This window comes from Silurus meridionalis, chromosome 28 (genome assembly GCF_014805685.1).
Source record: "Silurus meridionalis isolate SWU-2019-XX chromosome 28, ASM1480568v1, whole genome shotgun sequence".
NCBI lineage: Eukaryota > Metazoa > Chordata > Actinopteri > Siluriformes > Siluridae > Silurus > Silurus meridionalis.
Genome location: NC_060911.1, coordinates 9,776,906 through 9,799,893, shown reverse-complemented (window position 1 = coordinate 9,799,893; position 22,988 = coordinate 9,776,906). Strand labels below are relative to the sequence as shown.

General features: G+C 39.5%; 2 protein-coding genes across 2 annotated transcripts; one reads left to right on the top strand and one right to left on the bottom strand.

Moving 5' to 3' along the window:
- The first annotated feature begins 836 nt into the window (after positions 1 to 836).
- On the top strand, positions 837 to 8,262 carry cabz01076234.2 (butyrophilin subfamily 1 member A1). The gene is made up of 9 exons (XM_046843316.1): positions 837 to 1,064; positions 1,230 to 1,286; positions 2,195 to 2,557; positions 2,670 to 2,963; positions 3,376 to 3,486; positions 5,144 to 5,164; positions 5,256 to 5,270; positions 5,805 to 5,837; positions 6,070 to 8,262. Exons 1-9 carry the CDS (start codon positions 1,058 to 1,060, stop codon positions 6,672 to 6,674), a joined length of 1,506 nt encoding a protein of 501 aa, XP_046699272.1. The 5' UTR covers positions 837 to 1,057; the 3' UTR covers positions 6,675 to 8,262.
- Positions 8,263 to 10,957: 2,695 nt separating this feature from the next.
- Positions 10,958 to 19,100, bottom strand: LOC124381585. Its single transcript, XM_046843355.1, has 9 exons — positions 18,958 to 19,100; positions 17,744 to 17,850; positions 16,874 to 16,958; positions 16,568 to 16,766; positions 16,413 to 16,481; positions 15,134 to 16,095; positions 14,196 to 14,968; positions 13,892 to 14,092; positions 10,958 to 13,564 (listed from the first exon to the last, which is right to left on the bottom strand). Exons 1-9 carry the CDS (start codon positions 19,077 to 19,079, stop codon positions 13,326 to 13,328), a joined length of 2,757 nt encoding a protein of 918 aa, XP_046699311.1. The 5' UTR covers positions 19,080 to 19,100; the 3' UTR covers positions 10,958 to 13,325.
- Between the last annotated feature and the right edge of the window lie 3,888 nt (positions 19,101 to 22,988).

Below are 22,988 nucleotides of genomic sequence, written 5' to 3'. Positions count from 1 at the left end.
AGGTCCTTGTCAGAATTTTGTTGGGGGTTCCAGTGTCCTCATGTGAAGCTGAGAGGAGCTTCAGTGCATTACGGAGACTAAAGACGTGGCTAAGGGCTACTATTGGCCAAAACAGACTTAACAGTCTGGTAGTCTGCAATGTGCACAAAGACAAGCTCGACAACCTTAACATAAACAACAGTGATACCAGAAAAAACACATTTGGTACTTTTGTTTAGTGTCCATTCATTAATGTAAGTTTGCTTTAAATTGCAGATGTTTTTTTTGTTGTTGTTTTTATACATAGAGCAGTTACTGTAAATTGATTATTTAATAATTGATTTTGTTACAAAATATTACTTATTTTATATATATTTTTCACAATAACCTTCATGTTTATAATTTATTGTATGTTGATGGCTTAACTGTAAACAACACAAACAATGCAATAAATAGTTTTGAAGAAAAATCTGCTTTGTCATTGAACCTGAGAAAAACTTTGAAAATAACCATAATAATGCAGTCTTCATACTACAATAATAATGATAAAAGCAAAGTTTTTCACTGTGGGGACACTGTGTCTTTATAAGTACAATTTGACTGTATTATTTGTGTCCCCTTAAAAAATTGCTCATGAGAAATTATATATTTATTTCCCCCCCTTCTGTTTAATGAAATTTACACCCATGCGCAAATTAAATTGATTAAATAAAATGTAATAAATGGAACGAATAAATACCGTAGTTTACATTAGTTAGACATTATTTTGTTAATACAGATGTGTGTGTGACATTTAATATATAATTTTCCAAAGATATGTAAAAACTTCTACTTATTTTCAATCCTTTTTCGCACATGCGCAGTGCAAATCGTGTTTCTGGATTGGGAAGCCACAAATATGGCGCTGTGGAAGAGAATTCCCCCCTCTCCACCCACCAACTAGGATCATTTAGAAAGTGAAAGCTGCACTGGGGTTACTTCCTGGTAACCAGGTCCATTCTTTTTGGCGGTTCAAATCTTCTTCGATCATAAATATCGGGATTTTTTAGTCTACTGATCCGTGGAAATTGTAGACAAAATGAAGGGTGAGCTCGCGCACACAGACACAGTACACATTCTATGTTCAGGGATTTATTTATTTATTTTCCCCGACGCTTGCCAGATAGAGGGGGAAAATGTCGGAGAAGAAATTACGTGTTTGACTGCATTAATAATTCGTTTTTAATAATGCTGTTTGCATTTTTTTCCAGAAACATTCGTTTGTTTCTGCCTTGTGTTTTTCGGCGCGCGCCTTGTAATGGCTTCAGGTAAGAAGAATATTTGGATTAAAAAAAAAAGAGGTTAATTATTAAATCTTTCAGAACGAGGAGACATTAAAATAACATAATACATATAAAACCGAGCTGAGCTTTGTAGGGGTCTGGCTAAATATGGTGCGCTATAGACATTATAATTATTATAATATGTATTATGTTATTATTAGTAGCCTGTACAAGTACATTATACTGCAAAAGGCACGTGGCATTTACACTTACATGTGGTTCGAGCTTCCTTGAAATATGTTGCCACAGATTTAGAATCACATGATTGTATGTCTTTGGATGCTCTTGCATTATAATTTTCCTTCAGAGGCCTAAATCAGTCCCAGTATGACAATATCCTGCGGGCTAAATCTGTAATGGCATGTTTACAAGGCACATGTATATTAGCATATGTCATCACAATGTTTAAAGAAATCAGATTTCAAATCAGATTCAAATGACACTGATCAAGTTTCTTATCTTGACCACTAAATAAATGTATAATTAATGTTTCGGTTGTTTTGAGGACCATAAATAAAAATATTTAAAAAATATTATATAAATAATAATAATAATAAAAATTATTGCAGATGCCCCAGGGTCCTAGTTCCAATATTTCCCGTGCCATCCTGTATAAACTAGACAACATTTCCATTTCCCAAAAAATGTACAAATAAATAAATAAACAAACTTAGTTGGTTTAGGGTTAATATTTGGCGGTTATGTACTTAGTCTGGCCTACATGCAGAGTTTATAATGGGTCATTCTTTTACAGTTATATGCAGAGCTTTATTAGGTATTTAGTCCTATATTTAATATACATTTAAATTAAATATACTTTCCCACCTACCTTCATTTTAATATTATAATTGCGTTGTTTTTTTGTATTTAACACATTTTTCCCTCCCTCTTAGACACCATCACCGTAAACTGCTCTAAGAATATAATTATGGGTAAATACGGTTCCTCTGTGGTTCTCCCATGTTGGCTAACTCCTGTGACTGATGCAGAAAATTTGGAGATTCGTTGGTACCGCCCAGACCAGTTCAAAAATCCACTACTGTTATACCAAAATCGTAAAGTCATTACAGACCTTGTGGAAATGTACATCAATCGAAGCTCATTGACCCTGAGAAACCCACAGTCTGCTGGCCTGAAACAGGGAGATGTTTCCTTGAGGTTGGACAACATTGGTTTGTCAGATATAGGGATTTTTCACTGCTATGTAAGTGGAGACAAATCATATAACAGCAACACTGTGAAACTCAGTTTAACTGGTGAGTAGAAGTTTAAGGTTCAATATATGGATGATGTTTTATACTCATCTGAAAATCATCTTTCTCACCCTCCCTCTCCATCACTCTTTCTCTCTGTCTCCTTCATGTTCAGCTCTAGGGTCTTTCCCTCACCTTTCTCTTGAGCACCGTCATGACTCTGTGAACCTTAGCTGTTCTTCCTGTGGCTGGTTTCCTAAGCCGAGTCTCCTGTGGAAATCTACCAATGAAAAAGGAGATCTTTCTGAACGCCAATCCCCCATTTACAGTGAACAAGAGAACGGCCTTTTTTGCATTTACAGCTGGGTCATCCTTTCCTCTTCTGTCTCTAACTCGATGACCTGTTTAGTCACTCTGTCAGAAGATGAGAAGAGAAACGTGAGCCTGGAAATTGGGGCCGGCCTTCCAGGTTTGCTATGGAAACATTGTACATGTTGATATAAAGTTATGTCCAATTTGTAGGCGTTTAGTTGCTGGATTTATAGCCAATTCCAATACATGATAGTTGCTGTAGCAACAGATCATTTAGAGGGCTTTAAACCTTCACATGATCTAATACTAATAATAAACAATGTTATTTAACAAAGAATATGTATGATCACTGAAAATATGAAGCTAGGAGACATATGGATATATGTATTTGACTTGTGGAAGAAGTCTGCACTATTAATGATTTGAAATCATAGGTTTTGATGCATTTTACAACATTAAATCCAACTTATTAAATGCAATGTTAAATTTCATAATTGTATACAAACTTAGTGTACGCATACCTAATTACCAGTTCCATGTTAAGACTTAACAACAACTTCATCTTTCAGTTGAAAATAGTGGGGTGTGGAAGATTCTTTTCACTCTTGCACTGTTATGTGTTCTGGCCCTGGTTGGCATTTTCCTCTTCCGCTTCTACAGGAAATATAAATCAAAATCAGGTTATTTTTCTATAATTTATATATACAGGGAGTGCAGAATTATTAGGCAAATGAGTATTTTGACCACATCATCCTCGTTATGCATGTTGTCTTACTCCAAGCTGTATAGGCTGGAAAGCCTACTACCAATTAAGCATATTAGGTGATGTGCATCTCTGTAATGAGAAGGGGTGTGGTCTAATGACATCAACACCCTATATCAGGTGTGCATAATTATTAGGCAACTTCCTTTCCTTTGGCAAAATGGGTCAAAAGAAGGACTTGACAGGCTCAGAAAAGTCAAAAATAGTGAGATATATTGCAGAGGGATGCAGCAGTCTTAAAATAGCCAAGCTTCTGAAGCGTGATCATCGAACAATCAAGCGTTTCATTCAAAATAGTCGACAGGGTCGCAAGAAGCGTGTGGAAAACCAAGGCGCAAAATAACTGCCCGTGAACTGAGAAAAGTCAAGCGTGCAGCTGCCAAGATGCCACTTGCCACCAGTTTGGCCATATTTCAGAGCTGCAACATCACTGGGTGCCCAAAAGCACAAGGTGTGCAATACTCAGAGACATGGCCAAGGTAAGAAAGGCAGAAAGTCGACCACCACTGAACAAGACACACAAGCTGAAACGTCAAGACTGGGCCAAGAAATATCTCAAGACTGATTTTTCTAAGGTTTTATGGACTGATGAAATGAGAGTGAGTCTTGATGGGCCAGATGGATGGGCCCGTGGCTGGATTGGTAAAGGGCAGAGAGCTCCAGTCCGACTCAGGCGCCAGCAAGGTGGAGGTGGAGTACTGGTTTGGGCTGGTATCATCAAAGATGAGCTTGTGGGGCCTTTTCGGGTTGAGGATGGAGTCAAGCTGAACTCCCAGTCCTACTGCCAGTTTCTGGAAGACACCTTCTTCAAGCAGTGGTACAGGAAGAAGTCTGCATCCTTCAAGAAAAACATGATTTTCATGCAGGACAATGCTCCATCACACACGTCCAAGTACTCCACAGCGTGGCTGGCAAGAAAGGGTATAAAAGAAGAAAATCTAATGATATGGCCTCCTTGTTCACCTGATCTGAACCCCATTGAGAACCTGTGGTCCATCATCAAATGTGCGATTTACAAGGAGGAAAACAGTACACCTCTCTGAACAGTGTCTGGGAGGCTGTGGTTGCTGCTGCACGCAATGTTGATGGTGAACAGATCAAAACACTGACAGAATCCATGGATGGCAGGCTTTTGAGTGTCCTTGCAAAGAAAGGTGGCTATATTGGTCACTGATTTGTTTTTGTTTGGTTTTTGAATGTCAGACATGTATATTTGTGAATGTTGAGATGTTATATTGGTTTCACTGGTAAAAATAAATAATTGAAATGGGTATGAATTTGTTTTTTGTTAAGTTGCCTAATAATTATGCACAGTAATAGTCACCTGCACACACAGATATCCCCCTAAAATAGCTAAAACTAAAAACTACTTCCAAAAATATTCAGCTTTGATATTAATGAGTTTTTTGTGTTCATTGAGAACATGGTTGTTGTTCAAATTAAATCCTCAAATAAAATTAATCCTCAAAAATACAACTTGCCTAATAATTCTGCACTCCCTGTAGTATTTTATACATTCATGTGGTGTAGTGATCTTTTTCTGTGATATTTATTCTTGTCCATTTATGTTGCAGAATATAAGGAAGTTTGCAGAGGTAATCCTGTACCTTATTTACCTTTTCCTCATTTTATCAAATGGTTTTATTTACCTGGTGACTAAATTTCTAATGTGCTACACACTTTCAGATGAACAACCCAACGGTAGGTGCATACCTGCATTGCCATATAAAATCACTCAAAAAGTACTCAAAGTACTTCAGTCAAGCTTTTTTAAACATACTAGAGTGACATTTTTCTTACTTTAATCACATTAGAGATGGAGAGTTGCAAGAAAGATATATTTCTAAACCTTCATCATTTACAAAAATGATGTGTTTATGGTATTTATATAATCCTATTTATTTAGGTTTTTGCATTTCAGTTGTTACTGATTATTTTTTTCAATATAAATATGTTCATAAATATTACAATGTACATAAATATAAAAGTGAAAAGTGTTTAAAAAAAAAAAATCTTTAACAACTTTCTGTGCATTATGAAATAAAACATCTGGACATGTGCTCGTAAAAACAATCAAGGACGGTGTATTATGATGTGGCCTGTCACGAATCAACATTCTTTATTTTAGTATAAACACTCATCTTAGAGGCTTTGAATCAATACCCAAAGTTGAGCATATGCCATTCATAGTGATGTTATGCTAAACCCATTTTCACTTAATAATTTCTATTTTAGATTTTTCTATGGAGGAATTATGGAAAGAAACAGGTATGTCTCCCTATTCAAAATATGAGTATACAAGGAGGCAGGCTTTTTAATGCAGTTTTAAATAGCTGGGATAATAAGCCATAAAAGCCTGTCCTGTAACTTAATGCCCAGATGATAGTCAACTGCAATACAAATTCACTCAAAACTCAAACTACTCAAAACACTCCAAATCGTAATATTTTGAACATGCTGTGTGACTGGTTAAATTAATCATATTTTTCTCTCTTTACAGTGAACATTATATTAGATAAAGAAAGCTGCAAAAAAGAATTCCTTTCGTTTAACAAACAAGACGATGCGGTGAGAGATAATGATGAGGCTGCTAAAATTTATAAAGGATTTGGTTTTCCTTATGAATTATGTGTACATGGAAGAAACAAATTCAGCTCTGGCCGTGCATATTGGGAAGTTGGACTAAAGCAAACAAATGTTCCATGTAAGAAGTCGTGGCTGATTGGAGTCGCCAAAGCTTCATATACCATAAGTAACAACAAGGAGGATTTTTCACCAGGGAAAGGTTTTTGGTTCCTGTGCTCAGACCCTGAAAATGGCCTCCATGTTAACACCGAGCCAGAAATCGTACTTCCGAAAAACATAACACCAGAGAGCATTGGAGTTTTGCTAGATTTTAGCAAAAGTGAGCTTTCATTTTACAATGTTACAGATAGTGCTCATATCTTTACAATGAAAATCAAGAGGAATTCCCAAGAAGAACTTGTACCTCTGTTTAATCCAGGAATAGGGGATAAAGCGCCATTAAAAATAAACCCATTGCGCAAAATTCAAGCTGAGCCTGAAGGAAATGCTAGCGGCAGCGATGCAAATCAGCACGTATAAATTAAACATAACAAAAAAAAAAGGTTTGATCAAGCCTATTTATGACTATAAAGAGCAGTTTGTGTAGCCTAGTCATATCAAAAGTGACAATCCCAAAACAAATAAAAGTTAAATAAAAATCATTTATGAACATACACTACATTAAGACTGAAAACTGCTTAATTAGCGTAGATCACATCAGCATAAAGGCCGGGAGAGCTTTGAGCTCAGAGGAGGGAGAGCAGGAAGTCAGCTACAAGTTAAAACAGAACTAGCTTTATTTTGAAGTTTTTCACACTAAAATCGAGAACAAGATTAGCGAGATTGCAAACAGGTGTGTGATTTTCACTGCTTATTTTCTAAAAGCTCTGCCCTTCACACATAAACCTGGGCTTGGCTCCCCCCTCCACCACCTAGGACCACAAACACATCCAAAAACTTTTTTTTTTGTAAACCTTAAACCTGTGCTCTCGACTGGGAGGTATTGGGCTGCACCTTTTTTACATACCTCCAGTCCCCGCTCTGCCCTCTCAGAAAACACCATCATTAGAGACACAGGTACTGTCTCTGTCCCTGGTTTCAGGAGTTTGAGGTGGCATAGAGTACCTGGATTGTATTGCTTTTATCTGTGTACCCAACCTCATAGTCAACATCTCCAACTTGCCATGTAATTTAGAGCTCGATGTGGGTAATAATGAGTACTGTATCTTTTTAGTTACTTTTGTGCTAAAAGCTATATAGTGTATACCTTTTAACATTGATGATGCCTTTTCAGATGTGAAAGCTGTTAATTCTGTAGGCAGTAAAGCAATCCCATACTAATAGAGATGCAGGCTTTTGAAATGAGCACCGATTATAAGCTAGATGGTCCCTCTATTAAGTCCAGAGGACAAGGCATCCATGGTTTGGTTAATTTTGGATTAGTCTGACCATAGAACGGTTTTCCACTTTGCCTAAGTCTATTTTAAATTAGCTTTTCCCCAGAGAAGACAACATATCTGGAACATGTTCACATATGGCTTCTTCTTTGCATGAGCGAGTTTTACCCTGCATGTGGTAGTGGTAGTGACATAGCGAACTGTGTTCATTGTTCACAGACAATGGTTTTTGGAGGTGTTTATGAGCCCATGCAGTGATTCTCATTACAGAATCATGTCTATTTTCAAAGTAGCGTCTGAAAGCTTGAAAACCTATGAATTCTTTTTCTCATAACTTTATTAGAATTGTGGTTGTATATATGGGGAAAAAAGGGGGAAAAAAAGGGTTTTTTTTCCCCTTTAGGGGAAAAAAGCTCACCAGAGATTTGTCTCCATACCCCCCTGTCCCCTACATCTGCCTCTTTCACACCTGCATGTCTTCCCTCACCACATCCAGAAACCTCCTCCTTGGCCTTCCTCTTTTCCTCCTTTCCTCCTTTTTAAATTTCTTATCTGTTTTCAGGGTTTTCAAGAAAAAAAAGCTTGTGATGCCTTATATGGTTGTTATATGGATTTCAAGTTAGTAGTTGTATGCTTATTTTACATTTGTATAATTATTTGTATTTATAAGTTTTATAAGGTTTGTATGTCATGAAAAAAATCTGAAAATAAATACTAACCATTTTTCTTAAGTTGTTAGTAATTTATACACCTTTTACTCATCTCGAAGTAAAAATGTCACTTTTCTTCATATTTTTTATGTTAACATGCCAAATGTTTTAGGTCATGTAATGACTTGCAAATAGCTGTGGTTTAAGAAAACGAAAATATTTACAAACCAATTCGACTGAACATTAAATCCATTGACAGCTGAAGTAAATAATGTTAATTATCTCTTTACAAAGGTTCCTGTTCTCCTGTCCTGTGGGACATTGGGACATGTTAGGGCAGTAAGTTAGGTGAATAGGGCTGTGTTCCCTGGTGGTCTAGTGGTTAGGATGCGGCGCTCTCACAGCAGCGGCCCGGGTTCGATCCCCCGTCAGGGAACCGACCACAGCCATTAGGGTTGCACAAGCCAGTGCACTCTTAGTGCCGGTCCCAAGCCTGGATAAATGGGGAGGGTGCGGTAGGAAGGGCATTCAGCGTAAAAACGTGCCAAATCAAACGTGGATCATGAAAACAGATAATCCGATGTTGCGACCCCTAATGGGAGAAGCCGAAAGAAAGTTTAATAGGGCTGGGTATCGAGATCGATCTTTTTGAGCACTGACCGAATTGCCTCGTTACTATAGAGTATCTGAAAATTTATTTTCGTTCGGTACCAAATTTCGATACCTAAAGGTTTAATCTTGTCAATGTCAGTAAGCCAGTAAACGTGCTTGACATGCCCAAATAAAATGAGGGTGACTGGCTGTGGCGAAGCACCAGGGAAAATCGATAGTTTACACTGGTTTCGCCCAGAGTCTTACATGTGAGGCTGTAGTGTAGTGTAGAGTCCAAACCCCCGTAGCATAGATTTAAAAGATGTTAAAACAATCAAACGTGTGGCTACATTTTGCCAAGGTCTACAACAATGTCATGCGATATTTGCAATAGCAAGAGCACCGAGCCGGTGCAGTCATCCTCAGCAATTTCCTGTTCCAGGACCTCCTTGAAAATGCCCACCACAAGAGTCCTTCTCCATTACTGATGAAGATAGTGGCGCTATGACGGGCTCCGAGAGGTAAACAACCATACACAATCATCAAACTGCTTGTGTTCTTTTTAAGTTAAGTTAAAGTTTGTGAGTTGTGACTTAGTCCTACTGTATTTATTAGGACCTATGCTATCAGACTCAGAATCAGAAATAGCTTTATTACCAAGTATGTTTACACACACAAGGAACTTGACTTAGCGTCAGGAGCTTCCAGTGCAGGAAAAAGTACAGACTCAGCATGAACAATTGAAATATTCATAACTACACATTGTCCATCATAACTCATTTGTAAACTGCACCATTGGATTCTATGTATAAATGTGTGAGTTATAATGGACAATGTGTAGTTATGAATATTTTAATTGTTCATGCTGAGTAGAGCCTGTGGGGAAAAAAACGTATTTGTGCCTGGCTGTTCTGGTAGTCGTTGCTCTGTAGCGCTGACCAGAGGGCAACAGTTCGAACAGAGTGTGGGACTTTGAAAGAGTAAAGGTCTTGGCGATTGGGCGGTGGGGCACATATAATTCTCTCAGCAGTCCTGACTGTCCGCTGTAGCCTCTTGATGTCTGATTTGGTAGTTGAACCAAACCAGACAGTTATAGATCTACACAGGACACCCTCTCCCCATGATGGCCGAGTAGAACTGTTTCAGCAGCTCCTGGGGCAGGTTAAATTTCAGCTGGCGAAGGAAGTATAACTTCTACTAGGCCTTTTTAGCAATGGAGTCAATGTTATTGACATTATCAGTCAGCTGCGGGCTTGTCTGTCTCCTGAAAAAGCAGACATGCTAATTTTTCTGAGGAAGAACTGCTGAGTGATTCAGTGATCTTAAGCAGCAGTGAGCCTCACATATACTGATTTAAAACTGCTTAAACTTTATTCAAATTAATTGATTTAAAACTGTGATTAAAACTATTTGCACTGATATATTGTGATTTTGTTCCTTTGTGTAGTGGCTCAGGAGATAAGCCTGAAAAACATTTACAACCTGAAAAAATAAAATTAAAGTTTCTCTGAGATAATGTGTAATATAATCTTGTTAAAAATGATTTTTAAAAATCGGTATCGAATAAAGTTTCGTTCAGGAACCAGTATCGAATTCAAGGTATTGTTATAGAATATTTTTGAACGATATCCAGCCCTACAAGTGAATGGAATTGAACGACTTTGGAGAAGCTTTAAACCATTTTCTAGCCAGAATTTAGCCATTGGCAAAGTGGCAGGACTTATGAGCTTTTTCTTAGTATCTCCCAAAGAGGTCCATGAAAGGATAAGTAGTGAAAAATGAATGCTGTTTATGATAAAGGCATCAGAACACACTGTGCATTACAGTGTTTAGGGCCGTGTAGCTCCAAAACAGTCACAATGCTAATACTGACCCCTGTCTAACACCAAAAGCTACAATTGGCACGTGAGCCATGTGGATAGCCTGATGCAGTTGTGTCACTTGGCACTAAGTTCTGATGCTCTGATAAACGTTGTTGGCCCTCCAAGGTCAGATTGAGTATCTGTGGGATGTGTGGGACAAACAAGTAAATCCATCGACTCCTTACCTCACAACTTAAAGGATCTGCTGCTAACATCCTGGTTTCAGATATTATAGAACACCTTCAGAAGTCTTGTGGAGTCTATACACACAATCTACCTTAATAAATATCAAGCTGCAATTAAACACAGCACAAGCTCCAAAATGCAAATAAAGGTGTGTTATTTCTTGCAGTGGACATACATTAATCGGTGTGTCTAAACAGCTTTTCCTCTAAAATCTTTACAATGCCATTTAAGAAAACACAACCCGGAAAGCACTTATATAAGTCGATATTTACAGACTGTACACTTTCACAAAGCTAGCTATCACGCCAATACGAGTTTCTTATACTTTAAATCAACATACAGACAATGGTCTGGGGATAGAGGTTGGGGGTGAACATTAAAAAATATTTATAAAACCTAATGGAAAAAATAAGGTTCAAGTATGTGTGATACTTGGAGAGGGAGGGAAAAAAAACCCCTGAAATAAACGAAGGTAAAGTTGGTAAAAGATTAACATGATCACACCGGGATTTTAGCTTATATAAAATACTGCTGAATATATAACCATAAAAACAAACATTTAAAAATTCAGATTGTTGTAAGATAATTATTGGATGAAATAAAAGAAATGGGACAATTTTACATGGATTTCACCTCCTCTTTGTCTATAGGCAAATCTTAAAAAAAAAATTTGTAAAAAGGAGAGAACAGGAAATCCTTGGCTAGCTTCATTAATAATAATAATAAAAAGGTTTCTGTCCATGTTTATACAGACTTACATGTACACTGACTTTAAGGGGGAAAATACCAGGTTCAGTGCAACTTGATGCATTTACTCAATTTAATTTCATGATAATCAGTTCCAGTCCCTGGTGGTGTATTTAAATGTATTCTGTTTAAATAAAAATTTTAACATTAGTACAAATCGTTTACAGCATGTTTTCTCTCTCTTTTAGTTCAATTGTAGGGTTGCATTATTGCAGTGACTACAAATAAATCACTGGCTAGCTTGGTAGTTAGCGATTATCCCTTTAGATAATAAAGACAGCCATCATGCTTACTATATTTTAAGAACTTTGTATGTCATGAAGTTTATGGTTTATCAAATATGCAAATATGTTAAAAGAAGCTCGCAGGATTTTTATCACTCTGCGAATTTAATACCATAAATAGTACACTGGCTTGCTAGCATTAAAAAAATAAATAATAAAAAAGTGTTAGTTAGATAAAAAAGATTTTCTACTTACAAAATAATGCAGTAAAAGGTTTGTAAAATAGCAATATGGCTAGCATTGTCATGGGTTAGCCATCAATAGTATAGCTATGATTAGAAAGATATTCCAGTTTGGAGCTTTTTCTCTTAGCTGGCTAATTGTACACTGAGGGGTTGTCCTTTAAGTTGCTAAAATGAATAAGTTGCTAGCTAGATACTATTACACACTTAATTCTACATATTTATCTTTATAAATACAGTGGATAAAATAAAAAATAAGGTGTTGTTTAGCTAGTATCACTCATTTACATTGAATTATTATATTTATATGCTGGTTAGCTTTACACTTCATTGTTGTCCTTGGAGTAGTTAAAATGGATAGCTAGCTGACTGGGGAGCTGGTGTTTTACTGGGAAACCATTACTACACATTTAGAGGAATAATACTTCTTGAAATCGTAACAGCATTTTGCAATGTCGTCATCACTTGGTGTTGGTGTGTCACCTCAATGGGACTGGAACCGAGAACCACCTTCATAATTGCAATTCAACACGTTAGCGTAGTAGATTTGCTGTGAAAGTTTCTCTGGAACATGAACTTAACATGGTCCCAAAATAACTGTTTGCCAGTGACAGGTACAGAAATGTCAGATCTTTATACAGACGTTTATCATAATCAGTCCAATAGCGAGACTAGACCAGACATACAAGGTTAGCATCATCGTGTATTAAAAAAAAAAATAAAGAGTTCCTAGAGGAATAATTACATCCTTTGCTGCGGTCCATATGTGATGTGTTTTGAGTTGCTTTGTCAGGTGTTTTAAACACACTCCTCGGTCCCAGTGCAGGTCAATGGCGAGCATAAGAGGTCAGTTCATAGTTTATATTGACTAACTCTTGATGTGAGTATGTTTGGGGTGAAATGCTGAAATGTACAAGGACACAAAAGTATTGTGTTTGTGCGGGCAAGTGTGCGTGTGTGTGTGTCGTCACCTACTTAGTCCAACATTCCAGAGTGTGTGCGTGTCATTCTCTGTCTGTATGTGTGTATTCAATAGACACGCTTGTATACAGTCACTTACAATGTATAAGGACGTATAAGTGAGTGTGTGTATGTGTGTGAGGAGAAGGGGGGTCCAAATAGAAACACTGATGCACAGCAATCCAAAAAAAAAAAAAAAGTATGGTCACCTTTTCAAACCATGGTTCCAGCACTGAATGTGTGGGTAAGAGTCTCTCCCTCATTATTTGTGTGGTTTGTGAGGTGTGTGTGTGTGTGTGAGAGAGAATGTGTGTGCACGCATGCGTGTTGAGCTAACAGACAGCCCCTCCTCCGCGCCCCTGTTTCTTCAGTAGTTGAATCCGGTTGTGGCAGTAGAATTTAATGGCTCGCCAGTCACGCTGGTTGCTCACCAGTAGGGGGCAGTGCTGCAAACATCGCTCGCAGTCTGCCTTCGCTGGGACCCGCAGCTCCACGATGTTCCGCTTCAGGTGCGTTTCCACAGCGACCCGCTCTGCTTCTGACCACGGCCTCTTCAGTACACCACGTTTGCCTGAAACGTAAAGGAAATGTTCTGTCCAAATGCCATAACAATAACGTATTGTACAGAGGCTGTAAAAAAATTACATTTTGCCATTCACAATTGCCAACAAGGCTTAGGTTAGCAGGGGGGTGTTCTAGCTAGCATCCGTAATTCTGGCAAATTATGCATAACAAATCCAAATGATCATTTTTCATATAAAAGAATAAAATACATGCTACTGTGAATGAGGGATTAGACACAAACACATCTATGCTTTTCACTAAATGAGAAAGAGCATGCAGTATAAATTATGCGTTAAATCATTCTCTGGAACACATAACTACATGGCGTTCTTACCTGATTTTATTTGTGCACACCGCCTCTTGCGAGAACCTGAGGGGGCGGGTGTAGTGGGTGAAGGGACGGGACTGGCACTGTTTTTAGGTGGCCCTCGCCCGTTCACTCCTGCTGCCTTTCCCACCTGCGGTTTCTCATTACTTTTCTCTCCCTCTCCGTCTGACTCCTCCGAGAACGAATCCGCTGAATTCCCAGACATTACTAAAAAAGGAAGAGAAAAGAAAAGCAAATATTTAAAAATCAGTATCATTCAAACAGCAGAAATGCTGCCAAATGATTTTTGGTTTCCTTTTTCGATGCTCACCGTCCAGCTCGAGGCAGATGTGTTTGAGGCTCATTCCTCTGAACAACACTCCATCCCTCTCCCCATACAGCACGACACGGCCCACTCTGCCCATCAGCGCCGGGTCCTGTCCAATCCGGGCACAGCTCTGGGTGACGTGATACTCGTTGTGCAGGAAGTGCTCAAGCCTCTCCTTCTCTCCTTCATCCATCAGCAGGAGCTGGGTGAGGATGGCAACTTGCCTACGGGTGCGTGGTGATGTCAATGCTGTAGGGTTTTTAGCTCCGCTGGCACGCGCTAATCCACGCAGGAGGTCCGTGCCACGCAAAGGGGTGGCTGGAGAATGAAACGGCCGAGAAAACACGTAAGGGCTTTCAGGATCAACGTTCACATCCGTGGATGTTTTCATAAGCAAATCGAGGCAGGATTCAGAGTGAGGTGGTAGGATTAGCGACTGGATCCGACCGCGCTTTCCTAAAACGCCCACACGGGGCCGGTGGCACAAAACTTGCCGCTCGAAAGGGGACAAAGACGCTTCGAGAGGAGAGCTGGAGTTAGGGGAAGGAGTAATGCGGCTGCGGTAGTCATTTATGGTCAGCTTTGCCATCTCACACTCGCGATGGCGGTTGTAGAGGATGAGCAGCGCCAGGCTGGAGTGGCATAGCAGTCGCCAGGCCTCTGCCGAGCTGCTTGAACGTGAGAGGGAGAGGAAAGACGTGTGCTGCTGACGTCGGAGATACAAAACCAAGGTGGAGAGAGAGGACAGGAGGGGAGACACGTGGGAACGGTGAGAGCTGAGGAAGAGAAATACATTTAAGACAATAAATTTTTTACGTACACAGTAAAGAATCACAGAATCATTATTATTATTATAATTAGAGAGAATTAGAATGAATCTAAAACTTTAATTTAAACCACAATAAAGTGCAAAGCAGTGATGCAAAACACTACTTGAATACCTTGCACCATTCTTCTCTTCTCCACTGTCATCATCCCTCATTTCAGTCAGATCCAGCTCCTCATCTTCTATCTCCTCCTTTTCCTCCTCTACGTTTCGGCCTGGAGTGGGTGGAGCTTCCTCTTTCGCTCGTTCCATCTCCTCCTGCTTCTTTTGCTTCTCTTCTTTCTCCTTCTTCGACCGTCTGCCCCTTTTGGCTGGTGGACTACAGGACTTTTTCACAGTTGCTGCTGCTGTAGGAGCTGCGTTCTTTCTGGTTGTGGTGGTAGTGGGGGCAGGGCTCTTTTTGGAGGAAGGCCGGCGTGACGGAGGAGAAAGGGAGAGAGAGAATGACATGGCTGCTGAACCGGGACCAGACGTGTCACGAGAGAAGAGGTTGGGGGTGGTTGAAGTGGAGGACGAAGAAGCAGTGGGCTGTGGTGTGGTGAATGACTGTGAGCGTGTGTGTGGTGAGGACGGTGAGTTTGAGGGTCGCGGGCCGTGTGACAGTTCCATGGCGTTCCGGATTTCCGGTTGCTGATCGTGGTGCTTTTCAAGGTGCCGAGCAAGAGAGCGGAAATGGCGGCCGCAGTGAGGACAGTGCTGCTTCCTGCTTGCAGTGCGGCCAATGTTTATGTTTATGTTATTGTTTATATTTGTGGTGGGCGGGGCTAAAGGTGTCTGAAAAGGTGAGGAGGATGGCGGGAAGGAAAGAGAGCCGGGTTGAGACTTTTTTTTAGCCACGCTATTCGTTGTTTTCCGCTTCTTGCGCCGACGCATCATGCGGCCCCTCAGCTCTTCAAGGTCCTCGTCCTCTTCATCGTCCTCTTCCTCATCTTCCTCTTCTTCTTCATCCTCCTCTCGGTCTGAATCACTGGCTTCGGAGCGAGACAGCGGCGATGATGAAGGAGAAAGAGACCAGGAAGGTGTGAGGTAGTCTGATACTGTGAGAGATAGAGGGAGAGAGGGAGCTGCCTCTTCTTCCTACAAACACAAGTAGGCAAAGACTAGTGAAAAACTGCTGCACAGCAATATTAGTTGTATTTATATTTCATTTTCAATATACTATCAATAATACATACATTAACAAATAAACTTTTTTTTGCAGAACAAAAGAGACAAACATCAAAAAAAGATCATCCTTGAATTTATTTCCAAAATTTTATTTTAATGGCTTGTTATAATTATTTAAAAAAAAAATTTCCGGTCTACATGCTTAATGAGTTAATTACAGGAAAAATTTTATATCAAGATTTGGCGAAAGCATGTTATAAGTTGTATGTATATCTAAGACATATCACCTTCTTAATATTGCTGTCAGGATTAAAGGCGCATTCAAATCCACGTGGTGATACAGAGCGATGGAAAGCCTGGAAAAGTTACCAACAATCAGATATTCAATAGAAAAAACAGAGTGTTCTTTTACAAAAACAAATCAATAACTGAGCTTGATTACCAATGCATTTTCTCCCCACTCAGCCAAGTTGTAGTCCACTGTTATTTCCTCGCCTTTAGCAATATCTCTGATCGCTATGACGACCAGTCGTACCTGGCTGCCACAATGCACTTCTCTGATTCTGCAGTTAGGCGGTAGAGGGGGAAAAAGCACAGGGCCTCGAACACCACTGGCACCTTCTTCGCCTAGCTCCGATACACTGAGAATGTAATCATATACACCCACAAACAGCATCTCATTTAGAGTCTTGAGCTCGATTTTGGTTCTTCAATCTGAATGCGTGAGCTGTAAGAAAGAAAATCTCACCAAAGCTGTGACGGATCAGCAAGATAGTACGGACTGTTCGGAGGGGGAAGTCGGTCCTCTGCTTCGTCTGGGTATTGCCCCTCTCCTGTAAAACAAAGGAGTGTTTGCCATCATTATGTTCTCATCATGCCTAGTTTTTTTTTTATTGCAAATCTCTATTTAATACTACATCTGACAGTACCATTCGTGGTCAAATATAAATGACAGGATTACACAATATATGGATGACAATTTTCTCTGAATGAACAATTTCAATCTTTGTTAAACCTCCCATTCTAAAACCATGGGTGGTTTTGGGGTTTAGTCACCATTTTCCACTAGGAAATTAGGTCAACTCTTATAGGGACTTTGAGGAAGAGGAACAGGGTGCGTAAATAACTGTTAATACCTTTAATAAGACAAGTGAACATGTTTCCCCTCTAAGGGTTGCCATTCTCCAACAATAGAAATGTAACTACAAATGGATAAAAAAATCATATGATACACATACTTCATAAATTAAAAATTGATGCTAGGTAGTAAAAAACAGTTCAGGTGAACAGTAGCCCTGTCATTTATAATTGTCAAAACACACCATATCCACAGGTTCTCTGTTGCTTATATTTATTGTGTGCAATAAATAGATTACGTCTTACTCAAAAGGCAGAAAAAGAAATAAAAATAACCAATATGTGGGTAGTGCAGCAGGTTGCCAGGTTTAGTGTTATATTTAAACATGCATACAAAATGAAAATATAGGTCATGTTCTTTTGCAGGTAATTGAACCTACTTGTTCTCTGGACTACTAGTTTGTAATTCAGAACACAATACACTGAACATTAGAAAAGTGTGTGCGTGTGTGTGTGTGTGTGTGTGTGTGTGTGTACACACCTGGGCTGTAACTGTGCTCAGACAAACTTTCCTCTTCATCCTCCGTTACATATGCACGATCGCACACCTTCACAGGAGTGCCCTTTCTCTTTCGGCCACACACTCGCCTACAAGATGACAACACTTTCATTGTCACAATTACCACTTGCAGCAGCTTATAATATGTGGCACAAATCAAGGCCTATGCAAAGACTGTGATGGTTCCTGCAATTTGTGCCATGTGACTGGCATGACACAGGACAGTACTTTGCAGTCCCACAGAACATTTTCATACAAAAACAGGTTTATCAATGTTTTATATTCTAGTACATAGTTGTGTGTATGCATGTATATGTGTGAGTACATGACACAGTACTTTGCAGTCCCACAGAATGTGTTTTCATACAAAAACATGTTCATCAAGGTTCTATATTGTGTGTGTGTGTGTGTGTACATGACACAGGACAGTACTTTGCAGTCCTGTTCATACAAAAACAGTTTCATCAATGTTCTCTTATTTTTCTAGTACATATTTGTATGCATGCATGTATGAGTGTGTGTGTGTATATGTGTGTGTGTATATGTGTGTGTGTATATGTGTACATGACAGTACTTTGCAGTCCCACAGAACGTGTTTTCATACAAAAACAGGTTCATCAAGGTTCTAGTACATATTTGTATGCATTTATGTATGTGTTTAATTGTGTTTTTATATATATATATATATATATATATATATATATATATATATATATATATATAATGCATTATACATGCACATGTACAGATAAACGTGGGAATTAATAAATCATTAATAAAGATGGCTGTGCTTTGTTGCAGAAGCATGCAGTGTTGTAATGAGCACAGTGACTGGTTTGATTGGGGTATAAACACTGTCCATGCACATCTACAGCTAGCATAGCTACAGGTAACGATACAGCTAAAATAGCCTATTGAATGTTATTTTATTTGCTTGCCGTGCAGCCCCACTTTAAACATTTCGAATGACGGGGGAAATAAATACGATTTGCAGTTTGAAAAACGGTAAAGAAAACTGCGCTCCGGTTTAACATGCACGGCTGCTGTTATATGGACAAGAGAAACAAACACGTTAGCTTAGCACGATAGCCGATGGGACTGGAACCCTTTGGGCTGCTTAAAGACAGAACGCATGCGATTCTTTAGCATTAACGTATCGCCCCGTTTCCGGCCCGGAAAACGGATTGTTCACTAACCCCCGGGGTGGCGGAGGCTTGCCACCGTCTCCATCGCTGTCGAGAGTCGGTGGCTCCCGATAGTCGAAAGGCGACCGTACGTTCTCCGCCATTAGGGCTCCGGTAAAGGCTGCACTGCGCATGCGTACTCCGCCATTAGTGCGAGTACAGTAGTACCTAACCGCTCCGATGAAAGGGTTTCCTGCGCATGCGTAGTTTGCAATCAGGAGTGGTTTTGACATCTTGAAGAGCTCTTCAGTTTGTGGAAGATATAAGCAGAACCTCTATAGAAAGACAGAACCAAGGTATGACAACCTAGCAAACCTTTAGGAAAATACCTGCTTTTTGCATTACCCTCTTGAAATTTCCCTGTGCAGGCCTCATCACATCAGAACACACTACACTATACACTCTACACGGTTGTTCATGTTTCTTAGTAGCTTAATTAAATAATAATAATAATAATAATAATAATAATAATAACTATAATAATAATAATATTAACAATAAGAATAATAACAATAACAATAATAATAATAATAATAATAATCCACACAAAATCAAAAAGAAGGTCCTAATGAATATTAACAAAAGCGAAAAAGTCATTGGAGTTGTTGAAGTTTCTATTTGTATTATTATTATTATAAATATACAGCCTATGTCATTTCTATTCTGTTAGCTAGTTGAAAGATAAGCATTGCCCATTTTCTGAATTCTCTGGAAAATATATGGCTTTACTAAAAGAGAATAAAATTATAGTAAATGCCATTCCATGTGCTTGGAATAAGAATTCTTTGTGAATAACATTTTCAACAGACTGAATTTTTTTTATTACTGGTGAAAATACACTCCTGAACACAATCTTAAGACGGGGGGAAACATTCCAAGTATTCGCATTTTGTGGTGGATCATAACCAGGTTGTAAGTACTGCTTCAAAATGTCAAAAGAAGAAAAAGTAGCAAGAGACAAAAAATAGAGAGTAGGCAATTTATTAAAAACTGCATTTACACTCAGGCTGATCATCAGCTGATCAAAAGTTTAAAACCTTTGAAATACCCACAACAGAACTAAACTTTCTTTCGGCATCATCCGCATGTTTAATTTGGCACATGCTTTTTTTTTAACACTGGATGCCTTTCCCTCTCCATTTATCCAGGCTTGGGACCAGCACTAAGGTTTGTGCAACCCTAATTACTGGGGTTGGTTCCCTGACCGGAGATCGAACCCGGGCCGCAGCGTTGAGAGCGCCACATCCTAACCACTAGACCACCAGGGAACCTAAATACCCACAGCAGGACTAAAAGTCTCAAAAACGGTCTCAGTAGTGAGTAGCCCCATACTTGTTGATAACTTCCATCCCCAAACATTCTTAAGGGGATTTAGATCAGGGGAACATGCAGGATGGTCCAGAAGTATTGTCCTGGAAGTCACTTGTCAAGCGGGCGTTGTGAACTGGAGCGTTGTACTGTTGTAAGACCAAGTCATTACCACATAGACGAGGGCCCTAAGTCAAGAGGGATGTCTGCTGCAACATGTCCACATAGCCAGCTGCCGTTTGACGCCCCTGCGCAACCTGAAGCTTCATTTTCCTGTTGAAGGAAAAAAGCACCCCAGATTATGATGGAGCCTCCTCCACTGTGCCGTGTAGAAATCATCTCCTGTGGCCTCTGCTTGTCATGCCAGTATTGTTGGAAGCCATTAGGAACATCCCGGTTTTTTCTCGTCCGAGAATTAAACTTTCTTACATCTTTCAGTGTCCCATATTTGGTGCTCTTTTGCAAATTCCAAAAGGGCAAGTTTGTGGTGTGAAAGGAGATGTGGCTTTTGAAGACGTTTTTTGTTCTTTAAGCCTTTCTCTCGAAGGTGTCGTCTTATAGTGATTGGGCTGCAGTCAGTGTCAGTAAGGGCCTTAATTTGGGTTGAGAATCGGCCTGTGTCTTCACGGACAGCCCTTCGGATCCTCCGGCTCAGTGCAAGTGAAATTTTTTTGGGTCTACCACATTTTTGTCCCAATACCTCTCAGGATCTTTTAAGAAATTTAAAATGACTGTCTTGCTGCGTCCAACCTCGGCAGCAATGGTGTGTTGCGAGAGCCCTTGCTTGTGCAGCTCAACAATCCTGCCAAAAACAGAAAGCCTTTTTGCTTTTGCCATCAGGAGATCATGACAGTGTGACTGTCTGAAGGACAATGACATTAAAGCCATACTTTTGCACAGATTTGAACTTTTAAAGGCTATGGTCTTAATCTTTTGAACTTGGTTATGATCTAAATACTTGGAATGTTTCACCCGGTTTTAAGATTTTGTTCAGAAGTGTATTCCAGTATCCCTTTTTTCCCAGTAGATGGCAGTATTCAACCTCATTTGGAATTACGTCTTTGAAGCTCTTTCAGTGTACCATATACATACTTAATATAGAGCATGAAGACAAAATATTCTTGTAAACGTTTTAAATTAATTATGGTGTTTTAAATTACGTAAATATATAGTATAGGGCATTCAATATCTCAAAATTATTATTAGTATTATTTTTGTAATTATTAACTAACTTTCTTTTGGCTTCACCCTCTAGGGGTCGCCACAGCGGACAATCCGCATGTTTGATTCTGCACGTTTTTACGCTGGATGCCCTTCCTAACGCAACCCTCCCCATTTATCCGGGCTTGGGACCGGCACTAAGAGTGGCTGGGGTTGGTTCCCTGACCAGGGATCGAACCCGGGCCGCAGCGGTGAGAGCGCCACATCCTAACCACTAGACCACCAGGGAACATTATGTTTGTAATTATTATTAGGGTAAATTCCACTCCACTTGCAATTGGCATGATTTGATTGGTTGTCGAGGAGGGATTCCAAACGCAGATTGGCTGTCAGTTATCTGATTGTGGTGATTTTTTAATTCGTTGAGAGAACATGATCAAAACAAAAACCGAGATACAGTGGTACCCCGCTTATCGACCTTAATCCATTTCTCAAAACCGGTCGAAATGCGAAAAGGTCGAAGAGCGAATGTAATTATCCCATAAGAAATAATGGAAAACCAATTAATCCGTTCCTGACCTCCACCGATACCCATTTATTAACAATTTTTGCCCTGTTTTTAGCAGTATCAATACTAAATAATACAGGTACATAAATAATACTGTATATAATTGTTATGCAGCGTAATGAGCGGAGGCAAAGCCGGAGCACAGTTTGCTTTGGTTTAATGAAAACACGGAGAGTTTAACACAAATACACACACACACACACACACACACACGGCAGTCCATAGAATCCTGACAAACGAGAGAGAGATATCCGTGGTACTCCCTGGAGGGGCGAGGTCCACGCGCGAACGCACGGGAGGAAAAAGGTAATCCGGGGTGAGCGCGTGAAGTCCGGAAAGGAAGAAACGCATAGGAATACATGTGACAGGGAAACCACAGACAAACATGCACCAAACACCTTCACATACCAACAATAACTGAAAAGGAGTGTGGGTGAATGAGGGGTTTATATAGGAGCTGGGGATGAGTGAATAATGAGCCCAAGGTGTGCATTGTTGAAGCCGGGGGCTTCAGGGAAAGTGGAGGTTTTGACAGCCGCCGAAGGGGACGTGGCAGGTGGATTTCTGACAATAATACAGTAAAAAGTATAAATTAAAAACATTACAAAAGTAACAAAAAAAATAAATGCTCCACATGGGAAGGGGTTAAAAAAAGGTCGATAAGCGGGCATTTGGTTGTTCAGCGGGCGCAAATTTCGGTCGAAAATCTGTTCGCTAAACGAAAAGGTCGATGTCCGAGCCGGTCGATAAGCGGGGTACCACTGTATAAAAAATCAAAACTTTGGAAAAAACATGAACCTTATTGGGAGACCGCATATCATTTTTGGCTCAGGATAATATCAATCTTGTGTCATCACATTGTAGAAGGCTCTGGACCTACATCAGAGAAAGTAGAGGCAGGAGGCAAATTGGTAGATGCACAGATGCAAATAACACGTACTAAGATTATTGCATGTTTAAATATTATTATTTGAACTGTTATAAACAGCAGGGATATAATAATAAA

Coding starts and splice junctions, on each gene's coding strand:
- cabz01076234.2 (XM_046843316.1), top strand. Junction 2,558..2,669: donor TGTGAAACTCAGTTTAACTG/GTGAGTAGAAGT, acceptor CTTCATGTTCAG/CTCTAGGGTCTTTCCCTCAC. Junction 2,964..3,375: donor AATTGGGGCCGGCCTTCCAG/GTTTGCTATGGA, acceptor TTCATCTTTCAG/TTGAAAATAGTGGGGTGTGG.
- LOC124381585 (XM_046843355.1), bottom strand. CDS start 19,079: ATGCGCAGTGCAGCCTTTACCGGAGCCCTAATGGCGGAGAACGTACGG. Junction 16,482..16,567: donor AGTGGGGAGAAAATGCATTG/GTAATCAAGCTC, acceptor TAACTTTTCCAG/GCTTTCCATCGCTCTGTATC. Junction 14,969..15,133: donor GAAGAGAAGAATGGTGCAAG/GTATTCAAGTAG, acceptor TCTCTTCCTCAG/CTCTCACCGTTCCCACGTGT.